This window comes from Prosopis cineraria, unplaced genomic scaffold (assembly GCF_029017545.1).
Source record: "Prosopis cineraria cultivar Desert tree isolate PC_DT_omini unplaced genomic scaffold, ASM2901754v1 PC12, whole genome shotgun sequence".
Lineage (NCBI taxonomy): Eukaryota > Viridiplantae > Streptophyta > Magnoliopsida > Fabales > Fabaceae > Prosopis > Prosopis cineraria.
In genome coordinates, this window is record NW_026555343.1 from 39,243,570 (window position 1) to 39,265,249 (window position 21,680).

General features: G+C 36.0%; 2 protein-coding genes across 3 annotated transcripts; one reads left to right on the top strand and one right to left on the bottom strand.

Annotated features, from left to right (window-relative positions):
- The first annotated feature begins 2,633 nt into the window (after positions 1 to 2,633).
- On the top strand, positions 2,634 to 7,105 carry LOC129288394 (glycylpeptide N-tetradecanoyltransferase 1-like). Of its 2 annotated transcripts, none has more exons than XM_054924932.1 (2): positions 2,634 to 2,790; positions 5,570 to 7,105. In XM_054924932.1, the coding sequence occupies exon 2, from the start codon at positions 5,594 to 5,596 to the stop codon at positions 6,896 to 6,898; it is 1,305 nt and encodes a 434-aa protein (XP_054780907.1). In that variant the 5' UTR covers positions 2,634 to 2,790; positions 5,570 to 5,593; the 3' UTR covers positions 6,899 to 7,105. The 2 variants fall into 2 exon arrangements, with proteins under 2 accessions (XP_054780907.1, XP_054780908.1); XM_054924933.1 differs by having other exon boundaries at positions 2,634 to 2,785.
- Positions 7,106 to 8,427: 1,322 nt separating this feature from the next.
- On the bottom strand, positions 8,428 to 21,196 carry LOC129288395 (telomere repeat-binding factor 4-like). Its single transcript, XM_054924934.1, has 6 exons — positions 20,939 to 21,196; positions 20,404 to 20,609; positions 19,686 to 19,770; positions 18,879 to 18,962; positions 8,777 to 9,056; positions 8,428 to 8,680 (listed from the first exon to the last, which is right to left on the bottom strand). The coding sequence occupies exons 1-6, from the start codon at positions 21,086 to 21,088 to the stop codon at positions 8,649 to 8,651; spliced, it is 837 nt and encodes a 278-aa protein (XP_054780909.1). The 5' UTR covers positions 21,089 to 21,196; the 3' UTR covers positions 8,428 to 8,648.
- Between the last annotated feature and the right edge of the window lie 484 nt (positions 21,197 to 21,680).

Sequence of the window (21,680 nt, forward strand, 5' to 3'; positions counted from 1 at the left end):
ATCTGTTAAAATCACAAAGCTTTATGCCTCTTGGAATGTTTTCTTCTTGCTCTCCCTCTTCACCTCAAGTGTTGCCTTATGAACAAACCTATTTTGGTTTTGTCAAAATCTAAACTACTCTAACTCCATTCCTCCCCCTTTTCAGTGCCTCATTGTCATGGATTCCCTCGATGCTCAATTCTTCCATTCCCTACATAGCAATCTTCCTAGTATAACTTTCAATAAGGTGAGATTGGTTTTAATCAATCTAACTTTGACTTTAGATTTGAATTTTCCCTCGCATCTCTTTCCCTTTAATTTTTACCTTTTGATCCTAGGTCTCCATTTTCCTTCGAATATGCCTGGGCAAGGAAATTTGACTTAAGATCCATCCACATGAAGTTTCAACATTGGTAAGTGCTGATGAGATATGATTCTAGTTGATCAGAGAAGGTTTTGGATTATTTAGAATTTAGTCATTGAATATTTTCTTTATTTTCATATTCTATCTAGATTATTAAGAGATGTATTTTTCAATTGTTGTTAGATAAATCTCTCCTTGCAATCTTTCTATCAAGAATTAAGAATTATGTGCTTGATTGGTCTGGGATTTTTAAAAATAGGGTCAAGCATTTATTACTGTTTTGCATATTCTTCTTACTCTTGGATTGAATATTGATGTCCTTAATTCCAGAATCATAATATATTTTTTGCTTTTTCTTTGGGCAAGGGTGTCTTGTGCCTTACATAGTGATTTCGCTTCTATTGCTTATTCAAGCTAAAGGTTTTTGGTTTGAATACATGCCTTGAACAGAATTAATGCAAATGACTTGCTTCAAATTCAAAGACCAAAAATTGCCCTTCTCCTAGTATTTGTATACAATTTCTTTGTTTTGAAACACATCTGTTTCTGCATTGTGTAGGGACATAGCCGTTTTGGAGTAGGTTTGGTATTTTCCAACACTCAGCGGGTGTTTCCAACTAATCTGTAAAATTGTTAGTCATTAAATTTACTAGTTGTGGCCAAGAAAAGATATTACTTTCCCTTAATTATTCTTATTTTGTAAATATTTGTATCAATCCTTGTTTTTGTAGTTCTCAACATTAGGAATTATCCTTGTCATAAATCATGCCAGAAAGGAGTCTAGTTACTGTTTAATTCTTGCCTAGGGAAAAGTACTTTGAACTTCTTGCTATAATTTTGGATTGATTGCTTCATAATTTTCGTTCAAAAACATGCTTTAGAGGGTTAGAAATTTAGTACAAGATTTTGCAACTAAAACTCTAGTCTTCTTGTATTAAGGCAAATGCAATATTTTGTCACTTGATTTATTGCATACTAAAAGTGCCTTCTTATATTTTGACATTGACTTTTGCAAATATTTGGCATAAGCAAAATGGCATTTGGTTTGATTTTTGTGTTATCTAACTATTGGAGAACAAGGAAGCTAGGATGAATATATTAGGAGTATAGTTAAAATTGGTCATTTGTAAATGTTCATGTCCATGAAATTGTTTTCCTTTGTAAAGCATAAATGATTTTATGTATACATATTTCAGGATATAAAAATTCACTTTTTGTGACTCTTATTATATGAATTACATGATATGATAAATGAATAGTTTAATTCAATTTCCTTTTTCAAGTGTTATTTTATTTATAAGCTTTACATGTAACAATCGAGATCATTGGTGTCTTTTGAAAAATTAAAATTTTTTTAGAATTTTTATTTGTGCTTTCAAATTATCAATTGGTGTTTTCGTTAAGGATAGTTGAATATAATGCGCATTGAATGTAAAAATTTGACATCAATTTTTTTTTTCGAAAATATGCAAAAAGCATATTCAAATATATAAGATGCATTTCATGTAAAATTTTGACCACTAAGAATTTTTTTTTAGAATATGCATAAGTAATATTTGAATATATGAAATAAATTTACATTTTGTTGAAGATTAGTCACATATCATTGAGAAAGGTTGCATATACGTCCAAAAGTATCCATAAGGAAAATAGGTAGGGGATATTTGAATATGCATAAGTGATATTTAAATATATGATAGAAAATTATATTTTGTTAAAGCTTAGTCACCTATCGTTGAAGAAAGGTTACATATGCTTTCAAAGGCATTCATAAGGAAGAATTAATAAAGTATATTTGAATATGTATAAGTGATATTCAAATATATAAAAAAATTACACTTTGTTAAAAATCAATCATATATTATAAAAGAAAATTTGCATATGATTTATCGAAGAAGATCTGTATATCATGAAAGAAACATTGCATATGATATATTTGTGCTTCAAGGCTTAATAAATTGATATCAAAGGACCTTGTTTGATAATTAACCTCAAAAGATTCTGTGTTATATATTGACATTTAATTTTTGATAATAAAGGACTAATAATCTATTAATAGCAAAAGATCTTATGTAATATATTAACAATAAAAGACTTCGCTCAATTCTAATTTTTTTAATCATTTAAAATATTTATACCATTTAACCTTCATCATGGAAATACTTAATTTCCAAAACATTTCCAAGTCTTTTTCAATAATTAGATTCTTGGTGGACTTTTTTTTTTCCTATTTATTTTAGGTAGATATAATAAAACAAAACTCCAAAAATTCCAATGGTAGTACCGTCTTCAAAGGCCAGAGCCCACAACGCTTTTGTCAGACCCGTATTCCGATTCCTCCAAAGCTCGCTCTGAGACGATTTAATCTCACGACTGCAAGCTAGAGGATGCTCGGAGGGATTAAGCTGAATTTTCTAATCTACACACCAGCTACAGTTTGAAGTAAGGTAATCAAGAAAGCCGAGTTTTTTTTTTTTTCCTTTTCCATTTTCTGTCTCCATTCAAAATATTCTGGCATTTCTTTCCCTTTCCTTTCTGATGAAAATGAAGGAAAATAAAAGGGGGGCATATCGTACTAATATTTTCGGCGTACTTTAAGATTTAGAACAGTTGCTGAAATTATGATTTTGATTTGTACAAACAATTAATCTAAGTTGTCTCTGTCGGTTCTCGTTGGTTAGATCTTAGTCGACTTATGATGTTACTTCTGGATTTGTGGACAGTTCAAATTTGGCCTGTCTGCTTCCCGCATATTTTATTTAGCTCAATCGCTGGAAGCTATTTTAGTGTTTGTATTATATAGTTCGGATTTACTCATACCCTTTTGCAAAAGGAACTCAATTTATTCGTTAAATCTGAACCAGTATAGTTTATTATGTTCTTCTCGACATCAAGGACCAAGAAGCTGCACTTTTAGTCGATATGGTGGCCTCTATGCACTATGGTTCTAATCGAAACATAGTTTTAGTATAGAATATGGAGGATTATCTACTGCAGTTCGAACAGGAAAAATCCCACCTTTCACTGATCATAGCAGAAAAGTCCATAGTTTAGAAGGTGATACATGGACTCGACTTTTAGTTACAGCAGCCAAGCCTTATGAAGCCAAAGAGAGGTAGAGACCAAAGAGAACACTCAATAAAGTTGTTGAAATAGGTCTTTTGATTGACAATATATCCAAAGACTTGGTTGTTAATGGAGTACAGTAGTGTTGTTCAATCTATGTAGCTGATCCCACTTGTTTGTTGTTGTTGTTGTTGTTGTATAGATGGAAAATGACTTGTTAAGCATCAATTTTTACATGCACTTTTGTATTGCACTCATTTATATAACCTTTTCGAAAGTCCTTGTTGAATTCCTGGTTGGATGGAGAATTTAGTTTCGATTAACTAGCTCACAGAACTTATCTTCCATTGACACTTGTCTCTTTTTTAAAGGTACTTTGCTTTAAGTGTCTTTATGGATTACCTCAACATTTTAATGCCATGAGCCCTATTTTGAATATTCTACTACAACTATTTCAACATTTATTATTATTTCTCACATCTCTCCACAATAGAATTCAAACTGCCATAGGCTTATCTAGAGACTTTATGGTGTAGCAAAAGTAAGTCACGTTACCAGAAAAACCAAGGTTCAGTAGTTTCATCATCTTTTGTAAAAGTTACTACTTCACTCCATCCCAAAATAATATGCAGATAAGATGCCTTTCTTTTAGCCAAAAGGTAAGGACAACTAAAATCTGTTTTAGGTTACTTCTCTTCTGACTGAGTTGATAATCAACTTGCTGTTGTACTATACTATTTATGTGAGTTGATGTATCTTTTAAATTTTAGCTTTTTTTTCCTTTTTAAATGAAGCATTGTCACGACTTTTGGAATATTGAAGGAGTAAATGGTTAAAAAAATGTACCAGAGCACTATTGCAGTGGCTTGCAGAATATTGTGCAATTAAAGATAATTTTCTTTAGTTTAGTGCTTATGATTGTAATGACTGAAATTTTATTGTTTGGATGTTTCACCTCAAAATGCTTTTAGTTTGTGCTCTTGAAAGGTTGATTAATTGCAATTAATTGTTCATTTTATTTGGTTTGGGTGTTAGAGAAGTGTAGGGACTCCCACGTCAGCAGGTTAGATAGTTTCAACAGGTATAATGTACAAGAATTGTTGGTAAGAGGAAAATGATATGCTTAGAGAGGAGAACAATTCAAAACTTCTCAAATCTTCTCAACTTTACTTAAAAAGATACTAGGAAGAGGGAGATACTCAAAACACACTTATATAAAACTTCTCATGCAACAAACCCTACTCTTCGCTATACACAAAATACTTAACCTGTGGTCTGACTCTTTCTGTCCCATACTCTCAACAGGTTGTCCAATGTAAGTGATGCAAAACACACACACGCACTCATGCTCACACTGATTTGAACAGAATAGGATAAGGGAAAAGAAACAGAAACAGAGACTTAGATGGGAGAGGGAAGCGAGAACAGAGAGAGGGGAAAGAGAAGAGGAAGGGCAGAACAAAGAGGGAGGAGGAACTGAGAGGAAGAGAACGCACAGGGGAGGGAAAGAGCTTACAGAATTTCTCAAATGAATTCATTCATCAAATCTACCTCCAAGTTACAAAAGCAATTTCTGTATATAAACTAGAGGTTTCCTCCCCTATAAGGAAACATCCACATTCAGCCCATTTAACACATGAAATGATAAAACAGCCCACTTGCTAAATAGAGTAAAACACAAAAAGTATTAAAATATAAAATTAAGACAGATTTCCTCTTATAGCAAGCTTCTTCAAAATATATTAATTCCTATATTTCATCAGTAAGGAGGCTATATTAGAAAAACCAGCACGCATTTTTTTACAAATAACTAACTTCCCTTACTTTCTTAATCTATGTGAATTAGTTAACTAGCTTCTACATTTGGGACCGAAGGGAGTATTTTTCATAACCATTTAACTAACTACTATCTAATAGAGTTTGCTAAAAGCATACTTGAGACACATATAGCTAAATAAATGAATTCAACCCACATAAATTTACAGACAATACTAGACTTGGGAAATCTTACACATGCTATTAACTTTGACTAAAGCATATATGTAAGATTACTTTCCCACAAGAATTTATTTTCTAAAACATCGCCATCCAGTATGATATGGAAGTTTTCTTTCTTTCATTAAATTTACATATTGATTTTTTTTTTTTGGTGTCTTTCAGAATACTTTTCTGGAAACATTTCAAATGGTTGACAGCAATACATCTTCTGGATCTCCTGAAGAAACTCAAAACCCTGTTGCAGATGGAAATGCGCCTTCTGAAAGTGATCTTGTGCCTGATACTCTAGCCCAAAAGGTTCAGGACTCTCTCTCTCTTGAGAAAAGACATAAATTTTGGGAAACTCAACCTGTCGGGCAGTTCAAGGATATAGGAAACAGCAGTTTGCCTGAAGGCCCTATTGAACCTCCAACTCCCTTATCGGATGTTAAACAAGAACCATATAACCTTCCTAACCTCTATGAATGGATTACTTGTGATATCAACTCTGAAGAGATGTGTAATGAGGTTTATAACCTTCTTGCTAATAATTATGTCGAAGATGATGAGAACATGTTCAGATTTAATTACTCAAAGGAGTTTCTGCACTGGGCTCTGCAACCTCCTGGTTATCTCAGGAGCTGGCATATTGGTGTCTGTGTTAAAAGTTCCAAAAAATTGGTTGCCTTCATCACAGGTGTTCCTGCTAGAATCCGAGTTCGTGATGAGGTTGTTAATATGGCAGAGATTAATTTTCTGTGTGTGCACAAGAAGCTTAGGTCGAAGAGGCTTGCTCCTGTCATGATCAAAGAGGTGACTAGAAGGGTGCACATGGAGAATATCTGGCAGGCGGCTTATACTGCTGGGGTGGTACTTCCTACACCAATAGCAAACTGCCAATACTGGCATAGGTCTTTAAATCCCAAGAAGTTAATTGATGTTGGATTCTCGCGGCTTGGTGCACGAATGACGATGAGTCGAACAATCAAGCTTTATAAGTTACCGGAGTCAACAGTCACCCCAGGATTCAGAAAGATGAAAATACATGATGTTCCTGCAGTTACGAGGCTCCTTAGGAACTACATAAGCCAGTTTGTTGTTGCACCTGATTTTGATGAAAACGATGTGGAGCATTGGCTTCTTCCAAAGGAGAATGTTGTCGATAGCTTTCTGGTTGAAAGTCCTGAAACTCATGAGATCACTGACTTCTGCAGCTTTTACACACTTCCTTCAACCATCCTTGGCAACCAAAACTATTCTATTTTGAAAGCAGCGTATTCCTATTATAATGTTTCAACAAAGACCCCTTTGCTTCAGCTCATGAATGATGCTCTCATTGTGGCAAAACAGAAGGACTACGATGTTTTCAATGCATTGGATGTCATGCAGAACGAATCCTTCTTAAAGGAATTGAAATTTGGACCAGGTGATGGGAAGCTTCACTACTATCTTTACAACTACAGAATAGGGCAGGCTCTGAATCCAGCGGAGCTTGGACTTGTGCTTTTGTAGTATGAGGTTTTGTCATTTTATTATGACTTGGATGGATGAAGAAGTCATGACAATTTTGCTGGACTTTTTATGGCTGCATAATATGTGGTGACCCATGGGTGGAACTTAGGTTTTGCTTTTGGAAACTGAAACAATTTCGCAGATTCCTGGTAGAGGAATTTGGCTTCAATGTAGAACTGGTTTGATTTAAAGAAATGCCGTTTGCTATTTGCAGTTTTTGGGCATGCTCTTGATTATGTCATTTAAGTTCAATAGAAGAAATCATGACTGTTTTATTGCCAAAATTTCAGATTAACTAGCATGCAGCTGCTACAAAGCTTTGAGTTTTGGCTTTTTTTTTTTTTTTTTTAAAGAAGTTTGTTATCATCACATGCTTTTGCATCAATTTTTACATTCTCCACTAGATGTGGTTCATACGTAACACATGATTATATTATGCATATTATACTATACCATGAAGCTAATAGATGCCTCAATTGATTAACCAAAAATGCTCATGCTGTTTACCAACACTTCTGTGCTGTTGTCAATATTTTTCTTAAAATATTGGGGGTTGACTTTTTGGACACACAAGCTTCAGCTTTCTAATATTCTCTGTTTATTACTTTCTTTTATGGTTTTGCCATAGCCTTTATTCCTTAGTTAAGTCATATACAGTGCATCCAAAAAGAATAGTTATACATATTCAAAATGTGTCTGTAGTGTAACTAGTTATAAATTATTATAGATGTTGATTGTCGATAGGTGAAATTCATACAAGATCCCCCCTCCTTCCTTTTTCAATAGTAAGAATGATAAACAATGTTATGATGTTAAGAATGATAATTGATGTTAACAATGTTACGATGAAGACATTCTTGAATGTCGTGAATTTCATCAAACTGAAAATTACAAATCTGATAAAAAATATTAATAATAAGTTAGAGTAGAAAGATAAACCTTACCTATTCGTGCCAACTTGGATTTTCATTTAAAATTTGGCTATTTTTTGTTTTCATTTTTTAACCTGCCTTCACCAACTTACATTGTTTAAGTAGAATTGAGAGTCAAGTCAATCTAATTAAAGTGATCCTTACTTAATTTAATTCTTTAAAAGCACTTCGAGATGTTTTTAAAATATTTATTTAATAAGACTATATATTCCAGAATACTGACTAGAAATCTAAGATAAATTAATTCAAATTTTTTGACCAATTGAACTGATAACCCTCTCTGTTATTATAATTTTGATAAACCATGTTATAATAGCGTGCTCCTCATTTCCGTCTTCAGTAAAAGATTCATAAATTGACGGTTGAGACAAGAGAGTTGCATAACGTGTGGTGGATAAAGCACCAAGCTCCTGTGGGCCCGTCCAGTTACACGATTCTAGTTTTCATAGGTTTTCGGAATAGCAAGGTGTCTCGCGCGCTCGCAAGTTAAAATTAATTTAACATGTCAATTATAGGATGAAATTCACTTTGAGAAAACTGCACAGTAAGAACCTATCAACCTCAAACAACCACTGCTTTGGAAAACTGCACCGTAAGAACCTATCAACCTCAAGTAATGACCACTGCTTTTGATATTAACTATACAAGTATTGAAAATTTGAAATGTGCCGTAACAGACCTTTTCAATCCCAAATAACCTTTTTTGGGATTTTTTTTTGGGGGGGGGTATCAGACAGATCATTTCATGGGATCACAAAATTTACATAAATACCAAAATCAATGGAATTCCATCAAACGACCTTACATTTCCCTGTGAGCTAAGCAAAGAGGATGATTTCACCCCGTGAACCTGCAATAAACCCACAAGAAAAGCGGTTAATTCAATTTTAGGAATGATTAAAGAAATCACTGAGCAGATAAGGCTATATATCTGTAGTACTAATACATTGCTCATAAATCTCTTTCGCTAGCTTTAACATTGCATCGGCATCTTCAACCAACTTTGAGAATTTTTCCGCCTCCTTGACTGCTTCAGCAGCCCAATGTGATTTGTGCTCTGCTTCAGCAATTCTGTATGCCGCGATCTCCGCAGCATCCATTTCTGTCTCCTGAGATGCTGTAAATCCAGAGGCTGGTGGTTGAAGTGACCCAGAATCGTTTTGCTTTGGTACAGGTGGTTTTGTCTCCACGGGCGTCGCTCTCTTTATCTTGTAACAGTTTTGTACCTGCATGGGAGGGCAGATTTGAGAAATCCAAAACATAAATAACCATGAAATTGAAATCTAACTTAATATCAGAGTAACCAAAACATTTGAATATTTCGTTTCTATTCTTTTTATAAGGGCATATGTGAATAGTCTTTGAGCAAAGGGAGGATGTAGCCTGCTGGAAGCAGTAAAACACTTCAGGTTTGAATCTCAGAACCAATTGACCATGTCACTGTGCAGTGCACGTATAATATTAGAAAGGTTAAAAACAAAACAAGTGACCACAAACAATTTATCTCCAAAGAGGACTTCTCATCCGAGATTAAAGAAAACTTCCTATCATTTGCAGTCCCCAATCCAATGTATAAGATGTCATTTATTTGCATTTATTCTTTACTGGAATAACAATGAAGCTATTAGGTCCACGATCCAGAGTTTACATATATGAACTCCCATGACATGTATCCTAGAAGTACCATTACTCCCAATCAAGAACTCAAGCAAATAAAATTCATAGTTCTCAAACGGCTTATTATCTAAAAACCCTCATTTAAATTGAGTACTCCCACTCAGATAGAGTATCCCTAGTCAAGTAATTTACAAACACACACATATACAATCAAGTGCATGATCAGTACCATTAACAAAAATAAAGAACGACCTTAATAAATAAAATTATCATCTCCAAATGGTTCATACAACCAAGTTCAATTAAAAAAAAGGGTAAAACAATAAACTAACATGTATTTCTTAGAATTGATGTTTACAGGAGTAGTGGACACAAAAGTTTCATTTCCTTAAATTTCGTGGGAAATTTTGAATCATAGCTTGGATTTGATGACTCAATCTCTTGTCCTTTTGATGGCTTTTAGAGGGCTCTTCAAAAGTTCAAATGCCTCTCCCTTTCTCCCATGTTCCATGACCGAAATGTCTTGCACTTCTCATATTTGGAAAGTGAGACATCAGAATTTTCTTTCTCCAATTCACCATAATGATGCGCATCTAGGAGTTGTAATTCATCCATAAATTGAGATAGTGTCATTTCTGCATCTACTTTAATGTTCTATTTAATGTGTTCCCAAAACTTATCACTAGGGAGAGCGTTGAGTAGAGCATCCACCCACATCTCTTCAGGAAACAATACCTTCTAACGTCTAAGCTTCTACAAAGTACAATTACTTCAGCAACGACGTATCTTAGAGGTTGGGCATGATTATTATATTCTTCATAAAAATTTCTAATGCAAGTTTTCAATTCGTCTTCTGTTTGAACTCTTCCATATTCTTCTTCACTTGAATCTGACTCATAAGATTCCTCTATAAGAAAGCCATTCTTTCCTAAATCATGAGATTCCTTAGCCTAGGTGAAACGTAATTCAATGGTCTTCTTTTGTTGATAGACTCGTTTCCCTTGGAGTTAAGAGTTTTCTTGACTCATGTTCTAAGAAGCACCGATACGGGTACAGTATCAGGTACGATACGATACGATACGCGGACACGGCTATTTTTCAAAATTTTAGAATATGGGTACGGCTATATAAATAATTAAATACTAAATATTTGGATGTCTAAAAATATAATTTCAAGATGTCTAATACCATCATAAAATATAATACAATAAATAGTTAAGCATTTAAACACTATCAAGTGGCAAAAAATAATTATCAACTTAAAGTAATTCTAATAAAAATTTTAACATGAAGAGAGCCAATAAAAATTTAAAATAAATTAATGTTTAACTTAAAATAATCCATCTAAATAAAAAAAGTTTAAATCAGTAATTCAGTATTAAATTTAAAAAACTGATTAGTTGCTCTGCCTCTCTCAGTTTAGCAGTGAAAAATTGAACAATAAATATTCAATATCCAGCAATGCAATAATCTCAATAAATATCCATCAGGCAGCAGCTTAACATTGAACAATAAAAAAGTGAAGAACAGAAGAGATAGAGACGAGGTCGAAGATGCTGAGGCAGAGCTCAGATTGAAGCTGAAGACTGAAGACTGAAGAATGATGAGGTTGAAGACGCGAGAGTGAGGCAGCATGCGAAGTGAGAAGTGAAAACGCGTCTGACTTAGAACGATACAAGGTTGAAGAACGATACAGCGGTCGACACAGGCAGTGAGCGACAGAGCGGAAAACATGAGAAGGGGGTCGACTGGAGCTGAAAATCTTAGGGCATCGGGTTTCTAGAGTTGGGACTGAGTAAAAAGAGGTGAAAAACGCAGAGTTTCACGTCAGCCATGTCCGACCCGTGTCCGCCCACGTCAACCCGTCTCAACCCGCATTTGCCCGCGTCCGCCGAAAATTGGGAAAAGGGACACGCCGTTCCCCCGTCCTGAACGTATCCGACACGGACACGCCAGCCATTTTTGTGTATCGGTGCTTCTGAGCTCATGTTCAACTAGAAAAGAAATGAATGTCATTCGTAGGGTTTTAGCATTTTCAGGTACTAAATATTTGAAAATTTAGCCATGAAAATTCATAAAACATCACCAATCATATCCCCAAAAATAGCAAATAGTATATCAAATAAAGCTCATGAATTTAGGAACTTTTAGGATCAAACCGTGCCCCAGAATGAGCTTCCACAGACCTTAACACATCCCAAGAAGCTCTCTAGATTAAAGAGCCCTGCCCAGTAGCCCCTTTTCAAATTATTGAAAAGGTATGTTTTGATTAATAAAACATGTCGTCTGGAGATGGAGGAAACGACATGTTTTAGCTATCCCTAACCTCCAGTTGGGTCATTTTTACCTATTTCTCAGATCCGTCAGGTCCCCACAACCCAGATCCTTCTTACTTCATTTTCTCACTCTACAGAGGTCCAAATTGAGTGATTTTAACATCATTTCGTTCCTGGAGAGTTCCTCCACCCATCCATGATCCCTTTTGTACGTGAAAACCGTGCATTAAAAGAATCCAAATTCATGCTCAGACAAACTTCGGGTGTGAGTTCATCTTCAGCTTTCTGGCACATTTTTTAATGTTTTGGTTTCCAGATGTTCATGGGATCTGTGTCCTTGAGTTCTGAATGGTCCAGTAATCACATTCCATGAAGCTTCAAATTTCAGTTTCAACAATGCTCATATCTAATCATACGAGCACTGTCCAGTCCCATTTTTCACTGAGTTTCTCATTCTTAAACATTCCAGGGGTCACGTAGTTCACATTTGTAGTTTCCATTCACTTTAGGAACTTCATTTTCACAAAGCGCACATTTAACTTTTTTCTTAGTATGTTATAAATTCTAGAGTTTAAGCTTCCCTATTTTTCAGGCAGTCCACTGGTTCCATGTAATTCCAATACACAAGGGAAAAATATTGTGGTTAGAAATAGTAATTATTTAATGTAAATATATGTTATTATTGGGAGAGATATTGGGTAGTTATAATAGAGTGATTTACGCGATTCACTTCCCGATATACTCCTCTAATTCTGTCTCCATCATTCTCGGAGATATGATCAGTCTTGCTTATGTATATATTGCTGTACATACCTTCTGATGAATATACAAGAGGAATTCGGCTCAATAACTTCATGGTATCAGAGCCGCGACACTTTCCAGTGGAATCCGGCGCCGAGAGCTTCGAAGCAGATAGTATCGAGAGTGAGGCGAACCCAACTGACACTGTTCTGATGTCGACTGATGATGGGTCCTCTAAGATCGATCCGAGCAAGGTGGGTGGTCTCATAGGATTGACTACCAACCACGAAGGGTCCTTGGTGCATCTCGTCTCTGTGAAGCTTAACGGTGCGAACTACCGTATGTGGGCGCAGGCCATGAAGCTTGCGATTGGAGGTCGGGGGAAGATGGGCTATCTTGACGGCTCATCGAAAACTCCAATAGAATCCAAGACGCAAGAGTTTCAGCAATGGCACACGGAAAACGCGCTGGTATCATCGTGGCTGATAAATGCCATGGCTTCAGAAATCCAGCAAAGCTTTATGTTTCTTCCCTCAGCCCATGAAATTTGGAAGGCTGTGCAAGACTCCTACTCTGATGGGAAGGATTTGGCTCGCATATATGAGCTTAAAACAAAGGCATGGACACTGCAACAGGGGGAGCGTGATGTCACGACCTTCTGGTTGGAACTTAATGCTATTTGGCAGGAACTGGACCTGATGACAGACTTAGAGTGGTCAAGTAGCCAAGATGCAACACGGTATAGGGAGCAGATGGAAAATGAACGAGTATTTCAGTTTCTTGCCGGTCTGAACCAATCTTTGGATGATGTACGAGGACGAGTTGAGTCGTACACCGCTTCCATCAACCAGAGAAGTATTCTCTGAGGTGCGTTGTGAAGCTTCAAGACGCAAAATTATGCTTCCGGGGCCCACTTCCACTCAACCAGCATTGGACTCGGCTGCACTTGTGAGCAAGAGCAATGACACGAGTCAGAAGACCCAAAAAGGAAAGGTGACCTGTGACCATTGTAAGAAGACTGGACATACTCGTGAGACATGTTGGGACATACATGGCAAACTAGTTGATTGGAAGCCGAGGAAAGGAAAGACACGAGGATATCAGACTTCTCATGATGTACCACCAGATAAATCAGAATCAACCCCACCGGTGCCTGAGATTGATAAGGAAAAACTCGGTAAGTTGCTCGAGATGCTCAGTATGCTCCAGTAGAATGAAAAAAGGCAGAAACAAAATCATACTGCATCTGTGGCCCATAAAGGTAATCATGCCTTACTTACTTCTACTAATAACTTCAAATGGATTGTTGATACTGGGGCAACGGACCATATGACATCAGACTCTACACTATTCAGCACCTATGCTCCTAATGCTGGAAATGAAACAGTAAGCACAGCAAATGGGACGTCCTCATCAATAGCAGGGACAGGAAGTGTCGCTATTTCTGAAATTTTGAAATTAGAACATGTCTTACATGTGCCGAACTTGACTTGCAGTTTACTGTCCATTAGTAAGTTGACTAAACAAGCTAATTGTTGGGCTCATTTCTGTTCTACCCATTGTATATTTCAGGACCTCTCATCGGGGAAGATGATTGGCAGTGCTAAGGAGCATAATGGTCTCTACTATCTTGATGAATCTACCGTGAGTAGTCTTTGGTCTCGAATCCAGTGCAATATTGCATCTACCTTAGAAAATAAAGACTTTAAGGATCTTATGTTATGGCATAGGAGAATGGGTCATCCAAATTTCCAGTATTTATGTCGTTTGTTTCCAGAATTTCTAGCCAATAAAAATTCTTCATTTCATTGTACTGACTGTGAACTTGCTAAACATCACAGATCTGTTTTCAAGCCTGTGGAATATAAGTCTACCCATCCTTTTTCCATAATCCATAGTGATTTGTGGGGTCCTACTCGTGTTACTAATCGTACTAATACAAAATGGTTCATTACATTTATTGATGACCACACCAGAATGTGTTGGGTTTACTTATTACAAGATAAGTCTTCTGTACCCTCTGTTTTCTCCAAATTCTATACTATGATAAAAAACTAATTTGATGCCACAATCCAAGTGCTTCATACTGATAATGGGACTGAGTACTTCAATAAAACCATGGATCTGTTTCTAGCAGACCATGGAATTGTCCATAAAAGCACCTGTCCCAACACCCCTCAACAAAATGGCATTGCGGAAAGGAAAAACAAACATCTTTTAGAAGTTGCTCGTGCTTTATTATTCACATATAACGTTCCCAAATATTTCTGGGGTGATGCCATTCTTACAGCAACATACTTAATCAACCGCATGCCTGGTCGCGTTCTTTCTTATATTTCACCAATTGAGAAACTCAAAGAATCTCACTCCATCACTCATCTTACCACTGACCTACCTCTTAAAATATTTGGTTGCACCACCTATGTTCACTCTTACCATTCTCAAAAATTGGATCCTAAAGCTGTCAAGTGTCTCTTCCTTGGTTATTCCTCAACACAGAAGGGGTATAAGTGTTTTGACCCTCATACTAAAAAACTCTACGTAAGTCGAGATGTTACCTTTGTTGAGCATGAACCCTTTTACCCAAATGCTTCAATTCAGGGGGAAAGAGGGAGTGACTTTCAGCATTTGGAAGATGTTTCAGGTCCTGTTATTCCAGAAAAACCAAACCCAGAAAATCCTCAATCTCAGTACCATACTGATTCTGAATCTCTTGTCCCTCATTCTCTTGTCCCTCATACCACCAAACTCAGAATCCAGTCTCCTAGGCCAGAAACTAAGGTGAAAAGTCCTTCAAAGCATCATAAAAATGCAGAAAATGCACTGGAAAAGACACCAATCACTTACTCAAGGAAGAAATGGCGAGAAAGGGAGACTGTTATGCCTGAAGTACAGCCAGAATCTGAACTAAGAGGGGCTCCTGAGATTGAGAACATAGAGAGTAAAAATCTCTCTCAAGAATCTGAGGCAAAAGAGGTAGTTGAGATGGAGGAAGTGGAAGAGTTAGATCTACCTATAGCTCTCAGAAAGCAACCTAGAATGTGTACACAGCATCCTATTCAAAGGTTTGTAAGTTACCATACCTTGTCTTCACCATTTCATGCATTTGTGACTAATCTTGACAAAGTGAAGATTCCTAATAATGTGTATGAAGCATTGAGCATTCCAGAATGGAAAAATGCGGTACTTGAGGAAATGAATGCATTGGAAAAGAATGGCACGTGGGAGATAGTAGAACTTCCGAAAGGAAAGAGAGTTGTGGGGTGTAAATGGGTATTTAACCCTAAATATGATGCTGCTGGTAATTTAGACAGGCTAAAGGCACGATTGGTGGCAAGGGGGTTTACTCAAACGTATGGTTTCGACTACAAGGAGACATTTGCTCCCGTGGCCAAACTAAATACAATCAGAATTTTGATTTCTGCAGCTGTAAATCTGGACTGGCCCTTGCACCAACTAGATATTAAAAATGCTTTCTTGAATGGGGATCTTAAGGAAGAAGTCTTTATGACGTTACCCCCAGGCTTTGAGGGAGGGAGAAAAAATCAGGTGTGTAAGCTGAAAAAATCATTGTATGGTTTAAAGCAATCACCTCGAGCTTGGTTTGACAGATTTTCCAAAGTTTTGAGGGCAGAAGGGTACACACAGGGGTTGTCTGACCATACTATGTTTGTAAAAATGGAAGGAGGAAAAAGGTGTATTCTCATAGTATACGTTGATGACATAGTTGTCACCGGCGATCATGAGGAGGAAGTAAAAAGAATAAAGATGGCTCTTAGAAAAGAATTTGAAGTGAAGGACCTTGGGAATTTGAAGTACTTTCTGGGTATGGAGGTTGCAAGGTCAAAGAAAGGGATCTATGTGTCCCAAAGGAAATACATCATTGATTTGCTTACTGAGATAGGTATGTTAGGATGCAGACCTACAGACACACCTGTCATGGTCAAGAAAAAGGGGGCGAAACCGAGAAAAGAGAAGGAAGATGAGATTGAATTTGAAAAAGATAAATGTGAAGAGGAAGAAGAGAAGAATGAGTCAGTGGACAAAGAGAGATACCAAAGGTTAGTTGGGAAACTAATCTATCTCTCTCACACTCGGCCAGATATAGCGTTTGCGTTAAGTGTTGCCAGCCAATATATGTGCGACCCTAGGGAGAGGCACATGGAAGCAGTGTATAGAATCTTGAGATACTTGAAAGGAACACCTGGAAAAGGGTTGTTATTCAAAAAACAAAACCAACAATCCATAGAAATTTATACAGATGCAGACTGGGGAGGAACATACAAGGATAAGAGGTCAACATCAGGATATTGTTCCTTTGTATGGGGAAATCTAGTCTCATGGAAAAGCCAAAAACAGAGAGTAGTTTCTAGGAGTAGCGCTGAATCAGAATTGAGGGCATTGGCTCAAGGCATTTCAGAGGTATTGTGGGTAAAACGAGTCATGGATGAGATACATGTCAGAGTTGCTCCTCCATTAAAGCTCTACTGTGACAACAAAGCTGCAATCAGTATGGCGCTAAATCCTGTCCAACATGAAAGGTCCAAGCATGTGGAAATTGACAGACACTTCATTAGGGAAAAAGTTGAGGAAGGAGTCGTGTGCCTCATCTACCTACCAACTAGACTCCAAGCTGCAGATGTGCTCACCAAGGGATTACACAAACCAGCGTTTGATAATTGTATTGGCAAGTTGGACATGATTAGCATCTATGATCCAACTTGAGGGGGAGTGTGGTTAGAAATAGTAATTATTTAATGTAAATATATGTTATTATTGGGAGAGATATTGGGTAGTTATAATAGAGTGATTTACGCGATTCACTTCCCGATATACTCCTCTGATTCTGTCTCCATCATTCTTGAAGATATGATCAGTCTTGCTTATGTATATATTGCTGTACATACCTTCTGATGAATATACAAGAGGAATTCGGCTCAATAACTTCAAATATATACATGAAAGGCAACATAAAAAGAAAGAAAGAGAACTTACAAATCACATAACCGTGAAAGGTAAGAAAACAAAGAGCAATCACAGGTTTCACAGCAGAAGCAAAAACAACAGATAAAATCCAACATTAGTAATTAAACTAAAAAAGAGGATCATATAGTTAAGCGGCAGTCAATTTTCCCTCTCTGGTATTCAAGTGAGTTGTGTGCTATCAATTTATGGCTATGTAGGATTAATAAGAAAGGAGAGCTATGAAAGCAGATGGTGCAAGTAAGCTAAGGTGACAAGTGATATTCATTCAAATTTAAGATTCTCATGAATAAGTTTATGAGGAGGCTAAACTGATGGAAAGATCAAGGTCTACAATGAGGTAAATGAGTTCCGCAAAGCACTCTGTGGGTGCAACATTCTGGGAAAGCATACTGTGAGAGCTTTTATTGCTCTGGCCTGCAACTACTACATAAACAAGTTCTTCGATTGCTATTAACACAGAACTTACAATTAGCTTAATTCCTCTGAAAGCTTTTCAAGATTAGCAATTTCACTATGTCACTGACCATGGCAAAGGAGGCATCATTTAAAGTACAGAGGCATGGCAAATCCAACTGGACAACAACTAAACAGAATAATGGAAAAGCAGATAGGCTACCAAACAGAGGATTGAGTATTGACTATCATTCAGCTCCTAAAAAAAATTAAAGGTTTCAAGAAATTGAAAGTCCTGAAAAATGGCAAAACTAAGAAAGGGGACATGATGCAGAGGAGGGATGATACAGAAAGGGGGGAAGACTTCACTAGAAGAACATCCCCAACCCAAAAGTAAATGTCAAAGCCATTAAATCCCCCCTCTCAATCCCCCACCAAAAAAGAAGTCAGAGGTCTCTAGGACATGTATTCTTCAAAAATTAATTTCCCATGAATTCAAGTGAGTCTCAAAGATTTTGGGGTCTATACTCTTATCCCACTAATTTTTCTCGTGCAGACCAAGCACACCCATATTAACATGGCAGCATAGGAATAGAAGTCAGGTAAACTTAATGGAAAGAATCATATCCATTTTCCAACCAAAGCAATGCTTTCAGATACCAAATAGCCAAAACCCAAACTTCCCTGCTTCTCAAAACTCAATAGCTCTCCTGATATCTCTCTTTCATTCCCAACCCAAACAAGTCTCTAAAAATCTTACATGCAACCCACTAGAATCATTACCAAACATAAGAAGTAAAGAAGGTTACTTTACAAGAAAGATTCAAAATCACCAACAAAATGCCTGAGAGTCTTTTCATGGAGTAACAATGCCAATATTTTTCCTAACTTCTATGTAAGAGAATTAAAACATAGCAGAAACTCAACATTTAAATCCACATGCCACATATCTAAAGAAAATAATTTCAATGAAAATACATTTGTCTATATCATATTTATTTCTACAATAAGTCAACATCAAAGAGGATATTTTACCTTTTCAAGTTTTCCTTGATCAACAAGTTTCCTCAACCTTGCACCTACTGCTCGTCTGAAATTTTGAGGAACCTCATGCTTTTGCTGCAGCAATATACATGATCGTCATCCTTTGTGAATTTCAGCATAGAACAACTCAGCAGTCAGCACATAAAGAAACTCTAAACACAATCAATAAACCATGTCCTATTGAATTTCCAGACCACCACCCTCCAAAAACCTGAACCCCCTCCCCCCAGAAAAGGCCGAGACAGCTGAAAAGGAAAAGAGATGAGGGGGCTTGAAAAGTAAGTAGTTTTGACAAACTCAACTGTTTGACTAAATGCAAGTCATAACAGCTTCAACGACAGACACTAAGATGACAGCACTGTTTCATTCTTCAAATTTAGAAGTAGGGTAAATTTAATTTTATTTTTGACCAAAAAACTGTTGCATAGGAACTAAGCATATATTTTGAAAGATCAATGAAATATTATTTGCTCAGGTTCAACATAGCATCTCAGAGAAATCATTTAAGTTGACAAATAGATATAAATACCAGTCTATGTGGCACATGTTTTTGCAAGACAGCACTCATGATGAAGAAACAAGAAAACCCAATATTCATCCAGATTTCAACTCAAGGTTTTTTAGCAAACTTATGGATGAGATTAAAAACCGACAAAACGATCATATGATGATTGTATATTTCTACTTAAGCTTTAATCTTTACCATCTTAAAATAATCTAAGAACCAAAATAAAAATTACAGCCTTGACTTAGGATTTGCCTAATGCAACAGAAAACAAAATTAGAACTCCATCTGACCTCAATGAAGCTAACAATAGCATTTAAGTCAGATCCATTGGAATCACTTATCATTGATAGGGCTTCAAAAATCATTCCATTGTACCTGTTAAAGAACACAGAGTACACAAAACCCCAAATGAAATGTGATATAGTCCTAAGTAAACTGTTAAGGTATTAAATAAGAAGTAACGCATATTATATTGAAGACACTATAAAATTTATGCCATAACAACTAGAGATTATGTAAAGAGTGCTTGAAATTATGGTGCATAAGTATTCCTGCAACATGATATAATACTCCAAGGTGGTAATAGATATTTCCATCACATACCATATTTGTTCAGATGCAAACAACCAAGCTTGCAAATATGTTAGGAACATACAAAATGAAAACAAAATACATAAATTTATTCAACATATCTTAATCTCAATTCTAACCGTCAAAGCAGTAGAGTCTGAGACATTTCTAAATTCTATATGACAAAATGCTGTCTTTACAAATAGACAGGTGTATCTGAGTGATGCTGAATTCTATGTTTTCTATGTAAAAGAAAGAAAGAAAGCCACTTCTACGGTAACATTTTGCCATTTATATTCCTATCCTGTATAAATAGAATGGGTGGTAAATGAATGATGGCCACATAGGATTAACACATATTCAAATAAACTGGCTCGGTCAGATGATTAGAATTTCAAATTTGGAAGTTCAGTTCAGTTCAGTCAGGGGGCCGCTTACTGTGGAGCATGTTTGACATCCTGTGCATTGTGAGAAGAATCATCTGTGGCGGCATCAGAAGGTGCACATTGACGAAGCGGAGGAGCAACAGAAGCATTTTGCGTGCCCGCAAGTGTAGAAGCTTCCGTAGTTTTAATCTTTGGATTCCTAGCTTTTTCTTTAGATCCTTGAGCTGCAGTACTGACACTTAAATTTCGCCATTTATCCTGGCAAGTGTGCCAGAATGAGAAGACAAAAGAGGACAATAAAAGAAGATTTCTCATGATACAAAAGTCTCAGAGTAAGTTCAAAGACAACACCGGCTTCTGTAAATCATGCGTAGATGCACTCGGTTCATATTTCATCCGCCGACACAAAATTGAAATCCAAATGTAAATACATCAAAATAGAAAACAATCCCTGAAATCAATTAACAATTTCACCCTACACAACAACTAAAGAACAACATTTTTTTTTAAAAAAAAAAACCCTTAAACACCCGCCATCGTAAAGATTGACGAGAAAAGGAAGAGAAGTAGGATGAAAAAAGAGGAACCTTCAGATCGATGTTGGAACGGTGAGTGAGAAACGGGGCAAATTCAGGATCTTTGAGAATATTCTTCCACTTCCCGGGGCCATGCTTCCCAATGCCAGCGAGCAAAGCTTCTTCTTCCTCCGCGGTCCACTTATGCTTTTGATTTCCCATTCAATTTACCAATCTACACTCTTCTCCCGTCGCCGGCGTTTTCAAGATTGCGTTTCACTCCAGAAGCAGAAAGCCAGCAACAACTGTTCCTGGCACCAGCATGCTACATTTTATGGGAGAGTGAAAATTGTATCATAAATGATTATTTTTCTTTTTGCCCGAATAAATTGATAATCTGAAATATTGTTTTTATGCAATATTATAGACATTAATAATTAATTTACAGCTTATAAAAAATATTAGTTAAAATTTTATTTTTTAAAAAAATTATATTTTTTTATTTTACTCTCATTAAATACTTTACATAAGTTTTTTGATTGCAATAATTAAAATTTTAATATATCTTTTTTTAAAAGAGTAAAAGATAAAATAATGTTATAATTAAAAAATAATTATAAAATTATTTAATATTATGTATATTGAATTAAGTAAAATTTTTAAAAGATATCAGTATTTAATTAATATAGTTATAAAACAATATTTATTGCTTACTACAATATTATTGTATTAATATTAATTTATACATGGAACTGTACTTGTAAAGCTTTAACTATTTATAATATTTTAATTTAATTCTTTAATTTCATATGGT